At 46.6% G+C, this 25,845-nt stretch overlaps 1 protein-coding gene across 1 annotated transcript; it reads left to right on the top strand.

The window, feature by feature from the left end:
• Positions 1-25,845, top strand: NCEH1 (neutral cholesterol ester hydrolase 1). Its single transcript, XM_079978119.1, has 5 exons — positions 1-322; positions 10,247-10,475; positions 13,731-13,800; positions 21,128-21,299; positions 25,091-25,845. The coding sequence occupies exons 1-5, from the start codon at positions 71-73 to the stop codon at positions 25,706-25,708; spliced, it is 1,341 nt and encodes a 446-aa protein (XP_079834245.1). The 5' UTR covers positions 1-70; the 3' UTR covers positions 25,709-25,845.

The following is a 25,845-nucleotide window of genomic DNA, read 5'->3' as shown; positions in this document are numbered from 1 at the left end:
GGGCTCGCAGGGGACGGAAGAGCCTGGACTTCCTCTGCTGGCTCTCCCCTCTGATTGGCTTGTGAAGGTTATGAAACCCTTGAATGGGCGCTGCGAGCAAACTTTGCCGCAAAAAAGTCACCCCTTCGCGAAAGGAGCCGGAGAGGCGAGGCTGCGCGCTCGAGCATCCCCACCGCCCGTCACCATGAAGTCCGCCGCGGTGCTTTTGGCTGGGCTGCTGGCTCTGACTGCCTATTATGTCTACTTGCCGTTGCCCAACACTGTCTCGGAGCCGTGGCGGCTGATGCTGCTGGATGCTTCGTTCAGGGTGGCTCAGCAATCGGTAAGGCGGGGGACACCCCCCCGGCACCTCCTTTCTTCCCAAGCTAAACCCCTCTGTACCCCCTCCAGATCTCTCTCTCCCCCACCACCACCTTGGGTTAGGAAGATAACGGCAAGCGCCGCGCGGAGCGCATTGGCGATCGTCCCCTCGGATCTCCGCGATCGCTTGAAGCAGAAACAACTGCTAGATAGGCGGGGATCTTCTGCCTCTTTTTGGGGTGGCTTGAAAGCATCTCTCAAGCGGATGTCGGCGGCGATGCTCAGCTCGCGCCGCGGTGCTGCAGTGAGAGCTGCGGGGCGCGCACCTAGGCGTGGGTTTGCTGTGCGCAATGGAGAAATCGGCGCTTTCCTTCCGTTCCTTTCCTCCTTCGCCGGCGACGTTTCAGCGTATCTCTTTTTTAAAAATGGGGGTGGTGGGCGCTTCCTCCTCCCCCCTTTTGCACCAGGTTGGCGAAAAGGGAACCGCGGGGGACGTTCAGCCTTTAAAATACAGCAAAGCAGCCCTTTCAGCGCCGGGCAAACCGGGCTCTCTCGCCTGACGCAGCAGATCGCGCTTGGTTCATTCCGCTTTTCCAGCCTCCTCTCTCGCGGTCCCGCCCCAGGCGCCCTTTTCCGATCCACTGCAGTTCATGACTCGCGGGAAGGGCATTGGAGGCGCTGCTCTGAACTGTTAATATTATTTATTACATTTGTAGACCGCCCTTGCTCCGAAGATCACAGGGCGCTCGGTGCACAGCGTGAAAATACAAAACGTGAACGCAAAATACATAAGGAAACAAAGAAAAGCATTAACACTCCACCCCAGTCTTCTTTCATGTAATCCAGGGCAGGAGAACTTGTGGCCTTCGGGATAGGAAGGCCTTGAGAGCTTCTAAAGGTCCTGGGTTCAATCCCAGGCAGCTTCTGGTAGGGCTGGGACATCCTCCCTCTCTGAAACCCTGGAGAGCTGCTGCCAGACAGGGTAGACAATATGTGCTTTATTTTTCTTACATTTTTTAAATATCCATTCTTTCCTTCAAGGGGCTTTAGGTGGTGTAGTAGTTCTCCCCTTCCCCATCTTATCCTCAACAACAACAAGGACAACCCTGTGAGGTAGGTTAGGCTGAGAGTTGGTGCCTGGCCCAAGGTCACCCAGGGAGCTTCACAGTCAAGTGGGAATTTGAATCTTAAGAGCATCTGGGGTGGGCAAAGGGGCCCCCATCCCTGCTGTAGTTCCTCTAGGATGGGCATGTTTAGAAATGACCTCCTGATTGATAGGAATGGAGGACCCTTTCTGACATGCATGTGCATTTTCTAAAGGTGCTTCAAGGACTCTTGCCTTGTTCAGCTGCAAAAAAATAATAATATGTATTCGTTGTATTCCTGAGTTGCCCCATAGCCAGGAGTCTCTGTGCAATAAAAAACATGTATTAAAAACATTTTTAAAAATCCAGTGCCCAAATTGCAAAGAGTTCGAAACACCTAATTGGCACTATCATATCGCTCAGCCTTCTCCAATCTGATGCCCTCCAGGTTTTTGAGCTGCAATTCCTATCAGTCCAAGCCAGCATGTTCTTTAAAAATGTAGAAAGCTTGAGATAAGGAAGAGGCGTTTGTCTGATGCTGGAAAAGACATTTACGCAAGTGCTATGCAAGCCTCTTGGGGGTGAATATTCTACAATTGCAGGGGTAAGAGCACAGTGCCAGAAATGCCCCCTCTCTTGCGTCCACCCTCCATACTTCAGCTTCAGGGTGTATGCAGAGCAGGGCCGTCTTACCCATCAGTGCTAGGGGTGCGGGGCGCCGGGCTGTCGGGGCGCCAGGCCAAGAGTCCGGGGCCCGAGACTTGAGTCCAGGGAAGAGCCCGCCAGTCAGTCGGATTACCACGGCGGGCTCTTCTGCTGTGGGTGGCTCTGCCCCGCAAGTTCAGGGGCAACCAAGCCAGAGAGACACTGAGGCGGCTGGCCGGCTCTGCCCTCCTGCATGCCTGGGACTGGGAAACTTCTGTAACGGTAAAGGTAAAGGGACCCCTGACCATTAGGTCCAGTCATGACCGACTCTGGGGTTGTGGCACTCATCTCGCTTTATTGGCCGAGGGAGCCAGCATACATCTTCCGGGTCATGTGGTCAGCATGACTAAGCCGCTTCTGGCGAACCAGAGCAGCGCACGGAAACACCGTTTACCTTCCCGCCTGAGCGGTACCTATTTATCTACTTGCACTTTGACGTGCTTTCAAACTGCTAGGTTGGCAGGAGCTGGGACCGAGCAACGGGAGCTCACCCCATCGCGGGGATTTGAACCACCAACCTTCTGATCAGCAAGTCCTAGGCTCTGTGGTTTAACCCACAGTGCCACCAGCGTCCCTAGGGCAGCGTCTGTAGATCTTCCTTATCACCTGGTTTCCCTATCTGAAACATATTTTCCTTCCAGACGTACTCTAGTAAACTATGTTGGTTTGAGAGGCCTTCCTTCCATATGGCATTGCCATTTATTTGTTTATTTGAAATATTTCCCTGCGCTGCTGCCTAGCCTAAGCTCCCAGGTGACCCACAAACCTAGAAATCCAAGAGAAAGCAATGAAACCCTTTGACAGATAACAAACACATTTTGCATCTCGCCTGGTCTGCTTGAAAAAAGGATGTCAGTTGGTGGTGTTCACGTTTAAAATATGTGCCCTTGGAATGCAAATCAACTTTTTGTCTGATACCTTTGTAGTTTTTAAGCTATGCTCCAGGGAATGCTGGGAGGGGGGTTCTGGAAGCTGATCAGAGATCCCTTGGTGCAAAGATGAGCAATGGCATAAGAGCTCTGCAACAGACTGCTTTCTCTGCCAGAACTAGACTTCCTGCTCATACAACAGGAAGGGGAAACCTGTGGCACTCAAAGCCAACAGCTGTTCTGGCAAGGACTGATGGGAATTGGAGTCTCACAACATGTAGAGGGCCACAAGTGCCCAAGAATAGCATGGTTGTGTGTGTTTTAAAAGGTCACACACTCTGTTTATGTGATGCATTGTCTTGCATGAAATGAATGTATTTTCTAGCAAACTTTCCCCATGGCACAATCAGGCCAAGACTTAACTTCAGGGTTCCGCTTAGCAATAGGGCACACACACACACACACACACACACACACACACCAGCCCTACAATGCAGCCTTGCCATATTCATCTTATTTATTTAATGGAATTTGTAGATTGCTTAATTGTAAAAACCTCTAAGTGGTTTACATGAAATTATTGATAAAAGCCCAAAGTTAAAACAAGCTGGATCAAAACAAAACACAAAACCAAAATAAAACCAGCAGTTAATAAAATAAGATTTTAAAATACATATCAACTTTACATATCTGGGGAGAGACTTGGCTAAAAAAAAAAGGTCTTTTGCAGGTGCTGAAAAGAGTACAGCAAAGGAACTTGTTTAATATCAAAGGAGCTGCCACACTGATGGATCAGTTTCTTGGAACTGCAGAATAAACATTTTGTGGCACTTGTAAAAGTGCCAGTTCTGCAAAGTGAAGTGGCCAGTTAGGCATATATGAGGTAAGTTGATCCTTTAAAGTAAACTGACTTCAAGTACTTAGCAATATGCATTACCATTGAAACAAGACCTGCAGCCCATAAGACTATAAAACGCATAGCCTAACATCACAGAACTGCACCACTGGGCTTCCAGAATCCTCTGCTAGTCAGAGAGGTTGCTCGCCAGATGTACTAATGCAAAGACAGTTTCATGAAAAAAAAAAAAAAATTGTAAACCATTGAAATAACCAATGTTGAAGGGTGCATTTGACACCTTCCCTTACCCCGTCCCACCCTTAAACATTGTTGCAGGAGTAGAACTGGTTTGTAAACCTGAAAGGCAGAATTGTTTCCTGAAGTGCTTTCATTCCTTTGGTGAGGGCAAACAGGTGACCCAGGCTGCTTGACTAGCCTTCTCAATGGCTTAAACTAATAGAAAAAACCATTCATACGGCATGAATAAATGCAGGCAACACAGAGCGTAACTGCACGGTGTGCAATTATTCCCTCCATTTCTGAAGTTATGGGGTGAGTGTGGATCATTATGTAGCCAAAATGGCAACACCCATGCCCATGAAGGAGATTTCTTCAGGCTTGTGGGGTGGCGGGGGGACTGCCAAGGGAGGAAGTGAGCCAGTGTGGTGTAGCGGTTAAGAGCGGTGGACTCGTAATCTGGTGAACCGGGTTCACTTCCCTGCTCCTCCACATGCAGCTGCTGGGTGACCTTGGGCTAGTCACACTTCTCTGAAGTCTCTCAGCCTCACTCACCTCACAGTGTTTGTTGGGAGGGAGGGAGACTCCTTTGGATAGTGATAAAGTGGGATATCAAATCCAAACTCTTCTTCTTCTTCTTCATATAAATTAAAATGAATAAATATGAATTGGGGAGGGGGGAACCTGAGAGACTTTCCAGCGAGGACTGGCATGCTCAGTCGACATGGAAAACGGTTGAGAGCAGTGTTAGAAACTGAGGTGTGAAAGCTAGGAGCTAAATGGCACCTTAAACCTAGGTTATGGGCACATCAATGGAATGTCAAGGCACAGAGGGGGAGTGGTTGGCTCTGTGGGCTAAACCTCTTGGCTTGCCAATCGGAAGGTTGGTGGTTCGAATCCCCGTGATGGAGTGAGCTCCCGTTGCTCTGTCCCAGCTTCTGCCAAGCTAGCAGTCCGAAAGCACACCAGTGCAAGTAGATAAATAGGTACTACTGCGGCAGGAAGGTAAATGGCGTTTCTGTGCCCTCTGGCTTCCTTCATGGTGCTCTGTTGTGCCAGAAGCAGTTTAGTCATGCTGGCCACATGACCCAGAAAGCTGTCTGTGGACAAACGCCAGCTCCCTCAACTGGAAAAGCGAGATGAGCACTGCATTCCATAGTTGCCTTTGACTGGACTTAACTGTCCAGGGGTCCTTTACCTAGGTGCAATTTTTTAATAACAAGGATACAAAGCTGAAAATGAATGAACTGCAGCTAAAACATTATGTTTGTTTTTCACCTGGTGTTAGTCCTTCCTCTGCCCACCCCCCTAATATTCTCTTCAAGAGAGTAGCTGGAAGTGGCAAGACAGAAAAAGGTCCTCCTTCCCTTCTACTATGCAGCTTTAATGTGAAATCTTAGGCGCCCAGAGCTCAGAATCTGCTCATGCTAATGAAATCCCCTGTTGCAAAATGTGCCTAGAACAATGAGGGTTTTGAACGCTGGTTGGGAGAAAGAAAGGACAATGGAAAAGGGGGGAATGAAATGGGGTGTCATGAAAAAGTGTGAGTCTGGTTGTCTGGATAGGATCATACCAAATGCAATATTTTGTTATAGGCACTGCTTCCGTGTATCAATAGCCATTAATAGAGTTATCCTCCCATGAATTTCTCTAGTCCTCTTATTAGCTACTATAATCATGCTTTGTTTATCAGGTATGTACACTGTCATTTGCTTACTCTTCTGTGGTAAGTAAGAACTAAGGCAGGAGTGGAGAAAGCGTGGCCTTCCAGATGTTTCCGAACTACAGTCCCCCGAAGCCCTCCAAGCCTGGTCAATCACCAGGGATGATGGGAGTTCTAGTTCAGCAAGATCTGGAGGGCCAAAGGTTCCCCACACCTGGACCTAGGGGAAGGGCCAAAGCTCAGCAGTAGAGGGAATGCTTTGCATACAAAAGATCCCCGGTTCAGTCCACGGTCTCTCCAAGTGGGACTGGAGAGACTTCTGTTGGAAACTCTTAGAGAGCTGCTGCCAGTCAGTGCAGGATATACTGAGCTGCATGGGCAAATGCTCTGACTTGGTGGAGGTGCATGCATGCATAAATGCCCTCCCGTGAACCATGCTTTTGTTGCACTACAAATTGTTGCACTACAAATTAGGTTTGGCCTATAAATATCACAGCATGAGGCAGTAGAATGGACTGCTCCACTTTGGCCTGCAGGGGCAGGAGTCACATTTTAGAATGGACTCCTGTGTTGAAAGCTTGCTGGATATAGAAAACCAACACAACAGGGCTTAGCCAGCCTTTCTCAACCTTGGATCCCCATATGTTTTTGGCTTACAACTCCCATCATCCCTAGCTAGCAAGGCCAGAGCTCAGGGATGATGGGAGTTGTAGTCCAACAACATCTGGGGACCCAAGGTTGAGAAACACTGGTTAGGCCTTTTTTTCTTAGGCTTTGCTTTTCCTTCCTTCCTTCCTTCCTTCCTTCCTTCCTTCCTTCCTTTTCTATACTACCCTTCATCCAAAGATCACAGAGTGGCTTTCAGTATAAACGCACAAAAAATACATACCATAATTCTGTGTTTCTCAAACCAGCGTATCCAGCTTTTGTTGGACTACAACACCCATCATCTCTAGCTACCAGGACCAGTGGTTGTTCATGATGGGAGTTGTAGTCCCTCACTGAATTAGACCAAGGGTGCGCTGAATCAGCGTTGTGACTTCAACTACGGCCGATGAGAGTCGTCCCCCCACCCCATGCAGGAAGCTCAGAATCAGGGCATGATTCTGACCTATCCTGGGTCAGAATTTATTGACCTATCCTGACCTCATCTGGCTCGCCTCTTTGGTCCTAGAATTAAATGGATCACAGCATGCAAATTCTTAGCTACGTTGCCTTCCTAGGTCTCTGACAGCACAAGGCAATTGACTGAGACCAACCAATGTCTGGCTGAAGATCCCAAAAGTCCTTTTTGCTGCATCGATGCTGTTATCGAAAACTGGAATAGCGACTCTGCAAGGGCACCTGAAATTTGTTCTGTACCTGCAACTTAATTCCTTCCTGGAACACCTTCAGCCTGATGAGATCTACAACAATAAGCTGTGTCGTCTTTGTTTAGGGAAGTAGCAGCAGTAATCTGCTTTGTTCTGGGATAAGCTGGTGCGGCAGGGGCTTGGGAGCACGTGGATCACCTTGCTTTTGGCTCAGGCGAATTATGTCTTGCATTTGCTATATTGGAGCGTGATGGAAGAGGGGTTAAGTCCATTAGGAGAACATCTGGGGATGGGTGGTAAGAGCGCAAGCCTTGCATGCGAAAGGTTCCAGATTCAACCTTTGCCATTTCCAAGTAGGGCTGGAGAGAAGCTCTGTCCGAAACCCTGGAGAGTCGCTCCCAGTTGATGTAACTGTCTCACTGAGGGATCGGGATCCAGATGCTGTGCTCACATACTGCTTGCTCTTATTTCCTGTGCTTTCCTCCCTCTGAAGGTTGTTCTACACATTAGATCAACATTAGATCACACTTCCTTCCAGGGCTGCATGCCGCTGGTGAGCGGGGACAGAGGCAGGTTATTTTGGACAATATATTGATATTATCGCCCAGCCCTGTCTTGAATATCTCATTTGGAAGGTTTCCAAACCTCCTCCCCCGAACACCCCAAGATAAGACTTTGCAGTTATCACCACTTCTGTTGTTAAAACAGCAAACCCTTAGATTGCTGGGTGAAAGGCCAGTTTTATCATATGATATATTTCTTGCTTTCGGATGAATATAAAAAACATCCACAACCTTTTGCATAATTCGTATGGCTAGACAGTCAGCAGAGCTGGGTAATCTCTGCCCTCAGTCGAACCCCAAAGGGAGAAAGTATTGGGACAAAGGGGAGCATGCTGCAAGCACATTCAGAAATAGGTGAAAGTTCAGTGGCCGCATTTAAAGAAATATAAAACCATCTGGCACTGTCCAAAGGCAACAGGGAAAGGAGTCGAGCTTGGCAGAACTACTGTATCAGTTATTAGCAGGTTTTGCCATATGGAAGAGCAACATAATACAGTGGTACCTCGGGTTAAGTACTTAATTCGTTCCGGAGGTCCGTTCTTAACCTGAAACTGTATTTAAACTGAAGCACCACTTTAGCTAATGGGGCCTCCCGCTGCTGCTGCGCCACCAGAGCATGATTTCTGTTCTCATCCTGAAGCAAAGCTTTTAACCTGAAGCACTATTTCTGGGTTAGCGGAGTCTGTAACCTGAAGCGTATGTAACCCGAGGTACCACTGTACAACAGGTTTGAAGTCCATATTGTGATATCTGTTTCATAGTTTTTGACCTGGCAATATATCACGAATCATGATGTGTGTTAGGGCTGGGCGATATATCACCCTAAACCAGTTTCAAGTCCATCTCATATTGGTTTCAAAAAATTTTGACCAGGCAATATATTGTGAATCTCTCTGTGTGTGCTAGGCAAAAATCACAATGTGGGGGAAACTGTGAAGCCAGCCATCCTTAACTCCATCCTTATTTCAGACATTGTGATAGATCAGTATACTGTGATGTTTAGCTGGCGATATATAGCAGTGTTGAAAACCAGATATCACCCAGCCCTAATTCTAGGTTGTTTCTTTACTCATATACACAAGTTGCTAGTGCAGATAAATAATTCTAATTTAAATGTTGCACTGCGATCCTTTTCATTTGTATTTTGAAACTAGCTCCACCGTTTTCAGTGAAGCTTCCTCTCAAACTACCTATGCATAGATTGCAGTCTTTGTTGATACCATTTTCTATGTCCCATAGAAATCCCTTCTATGGCATATTAGGATTTTGCAAATCTGCTGTTGCTTCTTGCTACCAGTGGTGAAGGGATCACACAGTGTTTGTAATGGTGTCTCAGATTCACACTGGGGTTTTAGCAGAGCATTCAGGCAACTGCTGTGCTACATTTCTTTGTTGGTGACCTTGAGAGCGCCAAAGCATTTGTGTGAAAGGGGCCTATGTTAGAAGAGCAGTTATTTGGTTGTTCAGATGGACACCCATCATGTGCTGCTTTTTGAAAAATGCCGCAGTTAGGCAGCCCTTTCGCTTTAATACAACTAGGTTTACCTTATGGCCCTTAATAAGACAAAGGTAAAATGGATGCGGGTGGCGCTGTGGTCTAAAAACCACTGAGCCTCTTGGGCTTGCCGATCGCAAGATCGGCAATTCAAATCCCCATGATGGAATGAGCTCCCGTTGCTCTGTCCCAGCTCCTGCCAACCTAGCAGTTCGAAAGCACACCAGGACAAGTAGATAAATAGGTACTGCTGTGGCAGGAAGGTGAACAGTGTTTCCGTGCAGTTTGGTTTCCGTCACGGTGTCCTGTTGCACCAGAAGCGGTTTAGTCATGCTGGCCACATGACCTGGAAAGCTGTGGACAAATGCCGGCTGCCTCGGCCTGAAAGCGAGATGAGCGCCACAACCCCATAGTTGCCTTTGACTGGACTTAACCATCCAGGGGCCCTTTGCCTTTTACCTTTTATGACCCTTAGTTGTGGCTGGAAGAGTACTTCAGAAAAGAAAAGAAAAAAGTTTTGCAATTGATTCGTCACTGAAGCATTACAAAATCCCTGCTAAAGGATCACTTCTCTGTTCCTTTGACATGCCTACTTTAAAAGTCAACAACAAAACATTCAGGCACTCTGCCATATTTTGGCTCTCAGGCCTTCCTTGTATCATTTTATTGTTTTAGCATTTCGGGCTGTGGGTTTGCTACCCCTGCTTTAGAGCAGGGATGTGAGGAATCTTTGGCCCTCCAGACATTGATGGAGCCAGCTGGGCTGATAGCAAGAGACTGGGAGTTGTAGTTCAGGAACAGCTGGAAGGTCGCAGGTTCCCTTTCCTGGCTCTACAGGCATTGGTAACCTGATCTCATGCTGAGGCAGGAAACGTTAACCATGCAATCCTATACGATCAGCTCACAATTAAGTTTCAATGGGACTTACTCCCAGGAAAGCAAGAATAGGATTGCAGCCTTTGTGTTGATGGAGGAAGCAAATCCGCCAGCCAAAGAGGGTCATTTGAGCTTCTAATACTTTTGCAATCCTACTACTTTAGAACAGTTAGAAAGGTTCACATGTCAAGGCATGTTCTTTGGCAAAGTTAATGTTTACAGGGGTTCTTGCTTCCCTCCTTCTTTCAAACACCGTCCCCCCCCCCCCACCTTTTCATCTTCGTTTCTCGTTCTCCTTCTAGTGCAATCTGGTTCATTTCCTGGGACTTGGCCATCATCTGAGAGCCCTGAACTTCTTGATTGGTGCCTTCGACCAGCTGAATCCCCAGTCCTCGGAAGGAGTGAAGATAACAGATACTCAGTTTGACGGCGTGGAGGTCAGAGTGTACGAGCCACTGGCGAAAGGAGGGGCAAAGCTAAGGCGCAGTGTGGTCTACATCCACGGAGGAGGATGGGCCCTGGCAAGTGCAAGTATGTCTTCTGGGCAGCTGCCATGTGCTCATTCCACTGCATCCTTCCACACACCTGTTTTGTGGTCACTGGATAAGTTAACAGCAGTTTCCCTGAGGACATCTGAGCGATTGATGTAGGGTGCAAAGAGCCCTAAGTTGCAGAGAAAGCTGCCTCGTGGCAATAATAATATAATAATAATTACATATAACAGATATATATCCTGCCCATCTTAGCGGCTTCCAAGAAAAGATAAAAAATACATTAAGACATCAGTCATCAAAAACTTCCCTAAACTGCTGCCTTCAGGTGTCTTCTAAAAGTCAGATGGTTGTTTCTTTCCTTGACATCCAATGGGAGGGCATTCCTCAGGGCGGGCGCCACTACCAAGAAGGCCCTCTGCCTGGTTCCCCGCAACCCTACTTCTCGTAGGGAGGGAACTGCCAGAAGGCCCTTGGAGCTGGACCTCAGTGTTCAGACAGAACGATGGGGGTGGAGACGCTCCTTCAGGTATACTGGGCCGAGGCAGTTTAGGGCTTTAAAGGTCACCACCAACACTTCGTCTTGTGCTTGGAAACATACTGGGAGCCAGTGCGGGTCTCTCAGGACTGGTGTTATATGGTCTCAGCAGCCGTCACCAGTCTAGCTGCCGCATTCTGGATCAGTTGTAGTTTCCAGGTCACCTTCAAAGGTAGCCCCATGTAGAGTGTATTGCAGTAGTCCAAGCGGGAGATAACCAGAGTCAGGTGACAGTATTGCTTACATTGACTGGCAGCTGTTCTCTGGGGTTTCCGGAAGTGGGGTGCGCTTCCATTGAGTGACAGCCATTCCCCTATGAATTGGCTCCCATATTACATAGGAAGTTGCCCAGCACCAAGTCAGACCAATGCTCATCCTGGCTCAGTACAGAATCATAGAATTGAAGAGTGGGAAGGGACCCCAGCCATCCAACCTCTGCTTAAAAACCTCCCACGGAAGGAGAGTCCACCACCTTCCAAGTGAGCCTGTTCCACCGCTGAACAACTCTTACCTTCAAAAAGTTCTTCCTTAGGTTTAGTCAGAATCACCTTTCTTGTAACTTTTAATCCATTGGTTTGGGTCCTAGCCTCTGGAGCAGGAGAAAAACAAGCTTGCTGTGCCTTCCCTTTAGATATTTGAATATGGCTACCATATCTCCTCTCACTCTCCTCTTTCCCAGGCTAAATATACCCAATTGTTTCAGGGGTGATATGATAGCCATGTTCAAATATATAAAAGGATGTCACATAGAGGAGGGAGAAAGGTTGTTTTCTGCTGCTCCAGAGAAGCGGACACGGAGCAATGGTTCCAAACTACAAGAAAAAAGATTCCACCTAAACATTAGGAAGAACTTCCTGACAGTAAGAGCTGTTCGACAGTGGAATTTGCTGCCAAGGAGTGTAGTGGAGTCTCCTTCTTTGGAGGTCTTTAAGCAGAGGCTTGACAACCATATGTCACGAGTGCTCTGATGGTGTTTCCTGCTTGGCAGGGGGTTGGACTCGATGGCCCTTGTGGTCTCTTCCAACTCTATGATTCTATGATTCTATGAACCATTCCTCATAAGGCTTAGTTTCCAGACCCTTGATCATCTTGGTTGCCCTACTCTGCAGACATTCCAGCTTGTCAACATCCTTCTTAAATTTTGATGCCCAGAACTGGACACGGTATTCTGGGTTGGGTTTCACCAAGGCAGAAAAGGGTGGGACTCTGATCTACCCACTGACAGTGACTCTCCAACATTTCAGGCAGGAGGCATTCCCAGCCACACCTGGAGATGTGGGGAAACAGCATCTGTGGTTCCCAGTATAGCATCTTTGGGGACCTTGTGGCCCTGTGGTGTTACTTGCAGACGGATTTTTTTCTGGAAGCACGTAACACGGAAGCAAGTGCTAAAATTCAGCCGGCAGAGAACGAGACTCTTAATCTCAGGGTCATGGGTTGGAGTCACACATTGGGCAAAGAGATTCTTGCATTTCTGGGGGTTGGAGTAGACATTTTGGTCCCTTCCAGCTCTACAGTTCTATGATTCTGTTATGTATTGAAGTTCTCACCCTGGCCACCAAGAGTATTGTGTACAGTGGTACCTCAGGTTAAGTACTTAATTTGTTCCGGAGGTCCGTACTTAACCTGAAACTGTTCTTAACCTGAAGCACCACTTTAGCTAATGGGGCCTCTTGCTGCTGCCGCGCCGCCAGAGCACGATTTCTGTTCTCATCCATGAGCAAAGTTCTTAACCTGAAGCACTATTTCTGGGTTAGCGGAGTGTGTAACCTGAAGCGTATGTAACCTGAGGTACCACTGTATAAAGTTTTCACTCAGGTCCACGTCAGTTAATTTAGGCGGGAAACCCTGGGGTGGTGTTGTTACAATGTTGACAGACAGCTGCCTATAAAAGCAGGCCGGCTGAGCTGTTCAGTTCTGTTCAGTTCAGTTTCAGCCTACTATAAAGAACCACTTGGAGAAATCTCTGTGTCGTCTGCTTTGTCAACCCACACTACTTAATAGCTGCCCTGAGCCCGATCTTGGCTGGGGAGGACAGGGTATAAATAAAAATGTATTATTATTATTATTATTATTAATAGGTTTGATGGCTTTGTGCATGCAAAGTAGATGCCCTTGCCCTGAGCCTTCAGCCCTTTTCTCGGTCTGTGTCTACAAACATGACTCGTGAATGATGGCGGATATGTTGCAGCCATTCTTGTGATCGCAGTGGCTGGAAGAAGTGCCACGGGGCCATGGAGATTACTCTAGGCCTTACTTGTGATAAGCTAGTTCACATCTTCCCAGCTTTAAAGAAGAGGCCTCTCTAAGCTTTCCGTTACAAGCCTGAACTTCAGCTGCACGAAATACCAAAGAATGTCCAAGTCCCACAAACGTAAACACACTGAAGACCATTTGCCTGTTTGGGCACCTATCAAATGCTGTAACCTGGTTCATCACGCCAGGTAGCAGTCATCTCAAAAATACAGTTTGGTAAATAACTATCTCAAGGTTATAAGTGCAAACAGCATTCCTCTCTGACCATTGGTCATGCTGGCTAGAGGTGGGGTTGCCAAACAACATACAGAAGTCCCTGCTGCTGATTTAAAGGATTAAATCTACATATATGTGATAGCCCTGTAATTGTCCTAAGTGTTGATTAGTTTTAACGCCTTAGGTGTTTAGTATATTCTTAATTTGCAATCTGCCCTATGACCATTGCCTAAAGGGTGGTTTAGACACGCCTCATGAAATAACTGGTTGTCTCTCTGATTCCAGGAGGAGGTTACTATAACAATCTTTGCTCAGTTATGGCTGAATCTCTGGACGCTGTAGTTGTTTCAATCGAGTGAGTATGGCAAGCATGGGATAAGCTGGTACATCTTGGGTTTCTTTTCTTTTTTAATTATTTTATTAGGTAATTCAACAAAACATAATATCTTAAAACATATCATCCTTAATTCCCTCCCCCCCACCACCATTTCCTCCCTCCCATAAAACAACCCCGCCCCCCTGACTTCCCTCAGTTCCAATCTCTGGTTTATCTATAAATGCTATTCTCTGCATGTTACAGAATTGTATAAGTCCTTAATTTATCTAAGTGATTATTATTAGTACAAAGTTTGTGAGTGTTTATTCAAAGCCTGCCAAGGAGTCCAATTCACTTTGTTGCATCTTTAGATACTTTGTAAAAGGTTCCCATTCCTCTTTAAAGTCACAGTTATCCTTGTCCCATAGTTTATGTGTCAATTCTGCCAGTTCTGCATAGTCCATCAGTTTCTTTTGCCATAATTCTTTAGTCAGGATTTCCTCAGTCTTCCATCCTTGTGCTATTAAGACTCTCGCCGCCGTTGTCGCACACATGAAGATATTTTTCAACTTCTTTGGCAGGTCTTTTCCTGCCAAATCCCTAACAGAAATGCTTCAGGTTTTTTAAACAAATGTTAGATGGAACATTTTCTTCAATTCATTGTAGTACATCTTGGGTTTCAATGCAATGTGGATGGTTTGGAAAGGCTTTGTGGTTAAGACTAGCAAAACACAGTACAGTGGTGCCTCGCAAGATGAAATTAATCCGTTCCGTGAGGTTCTTCATATAGCGTTTTTTTCTTGCGAAGCAAGCCCATTGACAGCTTAGCGGATTAGCGCTATTAGCAGTTTAGCGGCTTTTAGCGGATTAGCTGATAAGCGGCTTATCAGCGGATCAGCTGATAAGCGGCTTAGGGCTTAGGAAAAGGGGGGAAAAAGGGGGGAAACCCCGCAGGAACTCGCAAGACATTTTCGTCTTGCGAAGCAAGCCCATAGGAAATTCGTTTTGCGAAGTGCCTCCAAAACGGAAAACCCTTTCGTCTAGCGAGTTTTCCGTCTTGCGAGGCATTCGTCTTGCGGGGCACCACTGTAGTTGCTCATGTTGATGATGTCAGCAGGTCGAGAGGAGCAGGTATTCTAGCTTCCTGGCAGGTGGGTTGCTGTTACTGCCCCCCAAAAAATATGCCAGCAAAGCCAATCCAGCAATCTTGCCATTGAGTTTTGACCATGCCACCACCCACCCCAAGTAAACAACAGCGAAACACCTTTCAGGAAACTAGCACAGCCACACTCCCCTACCTGGGAAGCCACCTCTGCATTTAGGATAACATTGCAATTATACATGCATTCACACTTATAGTTTTTAGTGAGGAATCCGATGCAGGAACTAGCCTTGCTGTCTGCCGATTTCCAAACACAAATCATCCATCATTGGCGATCACTCATGGCCCAGTCAGATGCTCTTCCAAACACAATATGTTGGCTCTGTGTTATTATGAACGTTTCTACTCAGAAGCTAAGTGCCACTGTGGGGCATACTGCCAGTTCAGGTTAAGTGTGTCTGGGATTGCATCCCGAGTGAAGGACCACATTAATTCACCTGGATCGTCAGTGCTTTACAGGTATAAAAAGCATGTGGTAGAAAATACAAGATGTCTGCAAATGGTCCTGTGTTTATTCCCCAGCATAGCATATCCAGAAAAGCAGACAATGAAATAAAGAAAATAATGTATTTGATTCACATTTTAAAATATATATGTACTGTATTTTTCCGTGTATAACATGCCCATGTGTATAAGATGACCCCTATTTTTGGGGACTCCAAATTAAGAAAATGGGGGGAGATTGCCCAGAGTTGTTGAGCTTTGTGGGGGGGGGGGGAATTGCCAAAAATCACTCACCTGCCTTAGCAATACTGCCAATCGCATGTGCCGCCAAAGCCACCAATCGCACGCTCTATTGCCGCAGCGGCAGCCAATCAACAGCAGACCTTTCCACAGCCTCCAGCCACCCACTAAATTGATGCAGCAGCAGCCAATCAACAGCAGACATGGCTGCAGCCACCAATCAACTGCCCAATCATCGCCGACAATCTCCAGCTCATTGCTGCAGACAATTGCCCGTCCCCCTTCTGCACTATCCATGTATAAGATGACCCACAATTTTAAACATTATTTTATAATACAAAAACATCGTCTTATACATGGGAAAATACGGTATGTATAAGTTGGCTAACGGTGTCTTTTAATGGTGCATCTATGCGCCTTCCATATGGTAGGGATAGCTTGGACTACTGCAATGCACTCTACGTGGGGCTACCTTTGAAGGTGACTCTGAAACTACAACTAATCCAGAACACGCCGAGACCACATAACACCGGTCTTGAAAAACCTACATTGGCTCCCAGTACGTTTCCGAGCACAATTCAAAGTGTTGGTGCTGACCTTTAAAGCCCTAAACGGCCTCGGTCCAGTATACCTGAAGGAGCGTCTCCACCCCCATCATTCAGCCCGGACGCTGAGGTCCAGCGCCGAGGGCCTTCTGGCGGTTCCCTCATTGCGAGAAGCAAAGCTACAGGGAACTAGGCAGAGGGCTTTCTCGGTAGTGGCGCCCGCCCTGTGGAACACCCTTCCAGCAGATGTCAAAGTGATAAACAACTACCTGACATTCAGAAGACATCTTAAGGCAGCCCTGTTTAGGGAAGTTTTTAACGTGTGATATTTTACTGTATTTTTGGTTTTTATGGAAGCCGCCCAGAGTGGCTGGGGAGGCCCAGCCAGATGGGCGGGGTATAAATAATAAGTTATTATTATTATTATTATTATTAGTAGTAGTAGTAGTAGTAGTAGTATATTTCTTTGTTGCAGTGGTCGAAATGACCATGATGCTCGCAACAACAAATAAACTTTGGAAACGGACTCTGGGTAGCAGGGATGAGACAGTGAAGAGCAGCTGCCAAGTCAGAGCAGGCAGGACTGGTCCAGATTGTGATCAAATGACCTTACATCTTCCTAGGTGATAGGGATACAGATACCTCTTCCTTGTTGTGCTGTTGCAACAGTTTTCCCCCCTGCAGGGGCAAGTTCCTCGCATTGTAGCTCAGCCTTCTGACCTGGTGCCCTCCAGCTGTTCCTAAATTCCCACCATCTCTGACCTTTGACCACGCTGCCTGGGGCCAGTGGCGTAGCGTGGGGGTGCAGGGGGGGCCAGCCGCACCGGGCGCAGCATCTGGGGGGGGGCGCTCGCACTAGCAGCTCTCTGCCCCTACTAAAATCCACGGGTTAGGGGGCGCAAATTACTTGCCTTGCCCCGGGTGCTGACAACCCACGCTACGCCACTGTCTGGGGCTGATGAGAGCTGCAGTCCCAAACATCTGGAAGGGTCCAGGTCTACAGATGTTCTGCTGTAGCTTATAGATTCCTAAAAGATGTACACCGGGGCTGTGGCCTTTGATCGAATGCAGTGCCGGATTTACGTATAAGCTAAACAAGCTATAGCTTAGGGCCCCACACTCTTGGGGGCCCCCAAAAAAAATTAAAGGGGAAAAAACCCGGATGTACATTTCCAAAATATATGATAAAAAAACAAATAAAATGAAACCTACATACAGCAACAGTGTTTTGTGGTGTGTAGGCTCCTGTGATGTAAGTAATGGGCCCTGCCTATTAGCCTGCTCCCTAAAATATCACTGGTTTGCTCATTTCTATATACAGTGGTACCTCAGGTTAAGTACTTAATTCGTTCCGGAGGTCCGTACTTAACCTGAAACTGTTCTTAACCTGAAGCACCACTTTAGCTAATGGGGCCTCCTGCTGCTGCCGCGCCACCGGCGCCCGATTTCTGTTCTCATCCTGAAGCAAAGTTCTTAACCTGAAGCACTATTTCTGGGTTAGCAGAGTCTGTAACCTGAAGCGTATGTAACCTGAAGTACCACTGTATAGGGTGCCTACATTCTGCATGGACGGGTTGCGTGGCAACATGTGCAGATGGATTTAGATACCTATTAGGTCCATAAATTACCATATAGTATATATTCAACACAAAAAAACAGCGACAATTTGTTGTTGACAAAGGACAGCTGGACATATAAAGAGCCCAAATTACCTTCAGTAGCTTAGGGCCTCATCAAACCTAAATCCGGCCCTGATTGGATGTATTGTTCTACTAAAACCCATTTGCAAGGCATTAAAAGAGGCAGCCCCCATTTAATTGGGCAATACGTTGGAAAAGTGTAAGGCCTTACAGAAACTGCAAGTGACATGCAGTGTCTTCGAAGGAGGAGTTTCCTCTTCTCTCACACAGGATGTCTTCTGTGATGGCATCAGTTACAACATGCAAAGGAGGAAGGCCTTTTTTCCAAAAACTATTGCTAGGCAATTGTTTGAAGAACTGATGGCTGTTTACAACGCACTTGATCAATGGACTCAGCTCTAATAATTGGGTGACAATCCTAGTGCATACTTCAGGGAAGTTGTTTTTTAAAAAATAAAAAAGCCGGGGCAAATTGTTAGAAGTCCATAGGCAAGAAGCTATTACATTGCAGGGGAATAGGACAGCAATATCCTATCTTCGTGCATTATCTTCTCAAGTAAAGTCAACAAGAGAGGGGAGAAATGTCGATTGTTTACAACATTGGTAGGCAAACTAAGGCCCAGGGGCCGGATCCGGCCCAGTCGCCTTCTAAATCCAGCCCGCAGGCGGTCCAGGAATCAGCGTGTTTTTACATGAGTAGAATGTGTCCTTTTATTTAAAATGCATCTCTGGGTTATTTGTGGGGCATAGGAATTCGTTCATTTATTTTTTCAAAATATAGTCCGGCCCCCCACAATGTCTGAGGGATAGTGGACCGGCCCCTGGTGTACAAGCTCCACCCCCAGTTGACATTCCTAAAACTATTCATGAATTGGAGGGTGAACTTCTGAAGTGGGGAATATCCTATACCTGTGGATGTTCTGTTTGTGCTTTACAATCCTAGAAAAATCAGGTGTCTTAAACTTTGTGGGAGGGGGGGTCCTGCACACCTACAGGGTAACGAGGTGGAGCTAGTATGCTTATTCCCCTTGTGTGTTTACTTAATGTGGGTCAATAACTCCTAAAGAGGGCTTAAAAGAGATCCTCAGTTCTTTCCCAGTGTTCAGAATGCTATGGGAGGGGGAGCAGAACTGAGAATCAGAGGAAACTGTCATGTAAACATTATAGCAGAACATAAAAGGTAAAGGTAAAGGTACCCCTGACGGTTAGGTCCAGTCGCAGACGACTCTGGGGTTGCGCACTCATCTCGCTCTAGGCCGAGGGAGCCGGCATACAGCTTCTGGATCATGTGGCCAGCTTGACTAAGCCACTTCTGGTGAACCAGAGAAGCACGGAAATGCCATTTACCTTCCCGCTGGAGTGGGACCTATTTATCTACTTGCACTTTGATGTGCCTTTGAACTGCTAGGTGGGCAGGAGCTGGGACCAAACAACAGGAGCTCACCCCGTTGCAGGGATTCGAACCGCCAACCTTCTGATCAGCAAGCCCTAGGCTTTAGAAGCAATTACAGATGTTGAATTTTAAAGCTCTGGGATAATAGTAAACAGAACAGAGTGCTGAAGTACAAGTGTTTACTTAACTTTTTTTTTTAAAGGCCCCTTTTCCCAGTTATTCTTCGTCCCCCGAAAAAACAACAACCCAGTAATTGATTATGCAAAAACATACCGGTAAATATTCTAGTAATGGGGTCTCTCCCTCTCTTTTCTAATTTATTCTGTGATGCCATCACTCCCAGTGGAATACAGTGGCAAAGTAACAGCTGAACTATAATGATGTGTGATTCTCTCCTTGAAGAAACCCCACAAGGAGAACTAGTTGCTTGATTTGCTCCCTCAAGGATCTTTTGCACTCAGATGGTTCATTCATTATCTCCCCATATTTACTTTTGTTTTCAGACACAATATATAAATACACACATATTGCTAGTTATAAATATATGTCTGCAAATGGTTATTTTTGTTTGTTTGTTTTTGTTTACCCAAACTCTTGATTATTATTATTTTATATAACAAGGTCTATAGACAGCTTACCGTATTTTTCGCCCTATAGGACACACTTTTTCCCCTCCAAAAATGAAGGGGAAATGTGTGTGCGTCCTATGGGGCAAATGCAGGCTTTCGCTGAAGCCTGGAGAGCGAGAGGGGTCAGTTCACACCGACCCCTCTCGCTCTTCAGGCTTCAGGAGAGCCCCAGCGCCAGCCCCACAAGGTCGGGGGACAGCGGGGAGGCGGAACGCCGCCATCCCGCTGTCTCCAGATGTGGTTTGGAGGCTGACGGTGGGGAGACGCATGCTTCTCCCCGCCACCAGCCCCGCAAGCTCCGGGGACAGCGGGGAGGCGCAGCGCGTCTTCCCGCTGTCCCCGGACCTGGTCTGAAGGCGGGCGGCGGGGAGAAGAGCGCTTCTCCCTGCTGCAGGCCCCACAAGCGCCTGGGGGGGAAATAATTTTTTTTTCTTTATTTTCCCCCAAAAAAACTTGTTGCGTCCTATGGGCCGGTGCGTCCTATGGGGCAAAAAATACGGTAATCAAAAAATAATAATCCCTAAGCAGTTTGCATAAACATACATAGCACATTCGTATGAAAATACCAATAACTTTTTCAGAATGGAAAGTGTTCTGTTTATTTTTATCCAGCTCAGGGCACCAACTGCCCTCTAGTGGCCTTATGTGCAAAAGACAAACTTTTTACATAAAGAGCCAACTTTTCTAAGAAAACAAATGACAGCTTTGAGCAAGCCGAAGCTATGTTACATCTGGAATTTTAAGCATGGCCGCTGGGCTGTTGTTGCTGTCTATAGCTGCCACAGAGTAATATTTGTCAGGGCTGTAGCATGCACCCTCCTCCCATGTTCCTGATGAAAAATAATACGCACATACCAGGTAATTCATAAAACTCTGGTGTGTTTTGGTTCAAACAAATAGGAGAGCTTTTATTGATATAGAAACATGCATGAATTGGCTCTCATATTACAGACATTAGGAGGCCGTTGCAACGTGTGCAAGTGTTAACGAGGGCCAGGCGGGTGAGTGCAATCCTCCATAAAAAACAACTCTGGGCAATCTCCCCGCATTTTCTTATTTTTTATTTCCCCCAAATAGGGGGCGTCTTATACATGGGGGCATCTTGTACACAGAAAAGTACGGCATTTTGTGAGAACAGGATTCTGGACTGGCGGGTCCATGGGCCTGATCTTGCAGGGTTGTGTTCTTTTGTTCTTTTCGACCATGGCAGATTTCGAATACGGTCCGAAGGCACACCGAGGCCTTAGCCTTGCCCAATGTGAGCACCAAGTCCAGAATGCTGCTCCCAACAGAAACTGCTTATTTCGTTGCAGATACAGGCTCGTGCCAGACTTCCACTTCCCAGTGCAGTTCAACGACGTCCTCCAGGCTACGAAGCACTTTATGCTCCCGGAAGTCCTCGCTCGATATTCCGTGGATCCCAGCAGAGTTGCCATTTCGGGAGACAGCGCAGGAGGAAACCTGGCCGCTGCCGTATGCCAAGAGGTAATACAAGTGCTTTAGGGATCCTAAAGTGTGGAGAACATGCTGGGGACCATTACTCAGTGTAGAGCCACACTGCAGAATGTCCCAGTGCCAACCCCTGTTTTCTGCAGTTTCATAGCTGTCAACTTACAGATTTGAAAATAAGGGACCAGCAGCCTCGAAAATAAAGGATCAGCAGCCCAAATAAGGGATTTTCCCAGCACAGGTATGTTCAGCTTCTGAGCCCCTCTGATCCAAAGGCAGAAAGCCCAGCCAGCAGCCAAACGAAGCCTCAAGCAGTGGTTCCCACAGTGCAGCAACCCGGCAAAGGGGATGCAGCAAGGAAAACCACCGTCACCTTTCTGCTGGGAAGCACTGAGCAAAGGCGAGTCCCCAGGCAACACGGCCGATTTGATTGGCACAAGGCATGCAAGCTCCACCCCCAGTCATTCTTAGACTCCTTATTGGGTGAGCAACGCAGCCAAGTAACACAGTTGGAGCCTCCCTCCTCCCTGGCCGGCAGGCAGGGAGGGGGAGGAGCTCTTCCTTTGAAACCCGGGAAATTTAAGGGACATCATCAATAAGGGACAGCAGCGGGACACGGCGCTGGGATAAGGGAGTTTCCCGCCAAATAAGGGACGGTTGACAGCTATGTGCAGTTTGCGGCACCAAGTAACCGCAGACTACAGAAAACACGGATTGGAAGCAGGACAAGCAAAGCATGGCTCTAACATGAATTATAGTCCCAGCACGTTCTCCATAGTTTAGGAAGGACATGGGCAGCCAACTGGCAGCCTCCAGTTGGACCAGAGCTCTCATCAGCCCTGACCACTGGTCATTCTGTCTAGGGTTGATAGAACCTGCAGACCTATAACACCTAAAGTAAGATTACCAGATTTTTTTCCAATGATTCCGGGGACACTTTTCAACTTCAATGGATTTTGTATGGGGACTGATTTGTAAATATGGGGTAAATCTGGTAACCTTTACCTAGAGCAGCATATTGACTAGGCCTGATTTACAGTTCACAGTGAAATCTTCCACTGCCTACGCCCTTCTTCTTGCCAAAGCAGTAGCCAATTGTGCCCCTGTTTCCAGCAGGAAATCATTATGTGGGAAGATGGGATATTATGCAAGTTTAGGCAGACGTTCAGTCATTGGTTTGGACTGTAAGCCAACTTCCAGGTTAATAGCTAATGGAATAATTAATGGAAAAGCGGGACATGAACGTGTTTAAAGAGTAGAACTGAGACTAAATTAAAACCTTATTTATTAAATTTGTGTACCGACCTTCATCCGTCAATCTCCAAGGTGGTTCATAACAGAAAACTACAATATGAAAAACATATTGCAATGGCCATTGGCGATAAACAATAAAATTTCTATGAAAATCACCTGGTGCCTAAAGGTATGTAATGAAGGCACCAGGCGAGTCTCCCTGGGGAGAGTATTCCACAAACGGGAAGCCACTGCAGAGAAGGCCCGTTCTCGTGTTGCCACCCTTTGGACTTCTGGAGGAGGAGGCACACGAAGGAGGGCCTCAGAAGATGATATCAGGGTCCGGGTAGGTTCATATGGAGAGAGGGAGTCCTTGACATTAGTTCTTGAATGATAAAGCTGCTTAACTTCTGTGCTTCCTTTTGACACAAACAATCTATAAACGGCAAGACTTTCAACTTCACCCACCTTGAGTGAGGTCAGTTGGTGAAGTTTCTTATGTGCCGTTGCTGCTTTCTGTTGACATGCAGAAGGTTTGCAGAAGGGTGTAGGGCTTCTTCTCAAGCACTAAATCAGAGATGGGGGACCTGTAACCCTCCAGATGTTGCTGAACTCCAACTCCCAGCATCCCTGGCCACTGGCCACTCTGGATGGGGGCTGATGGGAGTTGGAGTCTCACAACTGTATTTTAACCAGTTGTTTGATTTTGTGTTTTTAATGTACAGTGGTACTTCGGGTTAAGAACTTAATTCGTTCTGGAGGTCAGTTCTTAACCTGAAACTGTTCTTAACCTGAAGCACCACTTTAGCTAATGGGGCATCCCGCTGCCGCCACACGATTTCTGTTCTCATCCTGAAACAAAGTTCTTAACCTGAGGTACTATTTCTGGGTTAGCGGAGTCTGTAACCTGAAGTGTCTGTAACATGAAGCTTCTGTAACCCGAGGTACCACTGTATTATATATTTGGTATTAGCTGCCCTGAGCCCGGTCTTGGCTGGGGAGGGTGGGGTATAAATAAAATTTATTATTATTATTATTATTATTATTATTATTATTATTATTACTATAATATTTGGAGGACAGGGCACTAAATGTTCCATTAAATCATTGCAATGGGTGTGATGATGCCGCAGCACAAATGTTGCAAGCTTTCAAGTTCTCCAGAACTCATCAGGGAAAGAGGTTACCAAGGTTGTGGAAAGGCCATAAACAAGTAATTAACCCACACCTTAGGTAGGTTTCTACATGTGGATTGAGTAAGATGCCAAATGCTCCTCACAGGGGCTTTGATAACTGAAATAAGAGGAGGATACTTTGAGCGGCGATCCTGTGAATGTTTTGCCTTGTCTAAGGTGATACTGACTTCAGGGTAAACAAATGCTAGATTGGGTTGCATGGCTGTCGAGTGCTAGAGACTTTCCAGATCACTTACAAGAAGCAGTTAAGTCTTATTTGTGCTCCATCTCAGCACACACACTCTTTTATGGAGGGCGGGGTAGCAATGTTTGTTTGCTGCAGTGAAAAACGCCCGTGTCTGAAAGATTAACACATTTTATTATGTCATAAGCTGTGGCACCTCACTCTTGTCAGACGCATGGACTTTGAGCTTCCATTATCATGTGTGTGTCTACAGTATATACTCATAGGAATAAGAGGAGGAGAGAATGTAAAGGTTGGAGGTAGGGATCTCAAGAGGATTTCGGTCCAGGTCGGATTTTGCCATGAACTGCTCCTCATTTGTTTCATCAAACCACCTTTGCACCAGGTAAAAGCACTTTTAAAAAAAAGCAGCAATATGTCACTTCCTATGTACAGTGGTACCTGGGGTTACAGACTCTTCAGGTTACAGACACTTCAGGTTAGAGACTCCTCTAACTCAGAAATAGTACCTCGGGTTAAGAACTTTGCTTCAGGGTGAGAACAGAAATTGCGCAGCGGCAGCAGCGGCGGGAGACCCCATTAGCTAAAGTGGTACCTCAGCTTAAGAACAGTTTCAGGTTAAGAACAGACCTCCAGAACGAATTAAGTTCTTAACCCGAGGTACCACTGTAACTGGATACACAAAGGGATGCTCTATCTGCGACAAAATGGCCACCCTTTTAAAGCTGTTCTAAGCAGACTTACAGAATTAAAATGTGGGGGTGGGGAGATAGTAACCCCTCTGTTCACCCTGTAAATATTCCACTTGTGTTTTTTGGTGACTATTCTGATGTGCAGATTGGGGATGTCACCAGAATTATCTTCTAAAAACGGCACAGGAACCAGATGGGAAATGCTATACTGCATCCAAGTGTGGGACTGGGATGGACTGGGACTGCATCATCTCATGGGAAGTAAATGGCAACAGAATGGGAAAAGTACAGTCTGTAAGAGGATTGTCACAGAGTACAATTTATTCTACAAAAGCTTGTGCCACCAAAAAAAAGAGTCTTGATGGCTTAATGTTCTGTTCTCTGATGAGAGTGAAATTTACTTTTGAGAGCATCAAAGAAAATAAAGCAACCCATTTCTCATTGTGTTTACATATGTTACATTGAGATAGTATTGCATGCAACATCTGAATTCTGTCCTGTTTGTCTGCCTTGCTTCCGCAGATGACTCAAGAGGAAAATGTAACCACCAGATTTAAACTGCAGGCTCTAATTTATCCAGTCCTTCAGCCGTTCGATTTCAACACCCCCTCGTACCAGCAGAACGAAGTCACGCCTGTCCTTCCCCGTTTTGTCATGGTGAAGTTCTGGATCGACTACTTCAACGGAAATTACGACTTTGCCCATTCCATGGTGGTCAACAACCACACCGCCCTCGACGTGAGTGAGGCCAATGCCTTCAGAGACCACCTGGACTGGACTTTCCTCCTACCTTCAAGGTTCAGGAAGAACTACAAACCTGTTGCACACGCGACGGGGAAGTCAGAAATAATCCGGGACATACCTGCCTTGCTAGATGTTCGTGCTGCTCCCTTGCTAGCTGAGAAGGAGGTTTTCCGCATCCAGCCAAAGACTTACATCCTGACTTGCGAGATAGACGTTCTGAGAGATGACGCACTCATGTATGCCAAACGGTTAGAGAAAGCAGGTGTAGCGGTGACTATCGACCACTTTGAAGACTGTTTTCACGGCTGCATGATCTTCACCGTTTGGCCTACCAATTTTTCCGCAGGATTCCAAACCAGAGACAGCTACATCAAGTGGCTTAGTCAAAACCTGTGAAGGAAAGTGTCCCCCTCTTAAAAACTAAAAACTGTAACAGGTCCCCAAGTCAAGTGTACACCTTTGTATGCAATCTTGTGCCATCCATTTTGAAGACTTCATTGGAGAGTTTTCCGTTGCAGCAGAGTCGTGTGCCA

Source organism: Podarcis cretensis (genome assembly GCF_951804945.1).
Source record: "Podarcis cretensis genome assembly, chromosome: 5".
NCBI classification, from domain to species: domain Eukaryota; kingdom Metazoa; phylum Chordata; class Lepidosauria; order Squamata; family Lacertidae; genus Podarcis; species Podarcis cretensis.
Note: the sequence above shows the minus strand (reverse complement) of the source record. Positions and strands in the feature narration are given on the sequence as shown.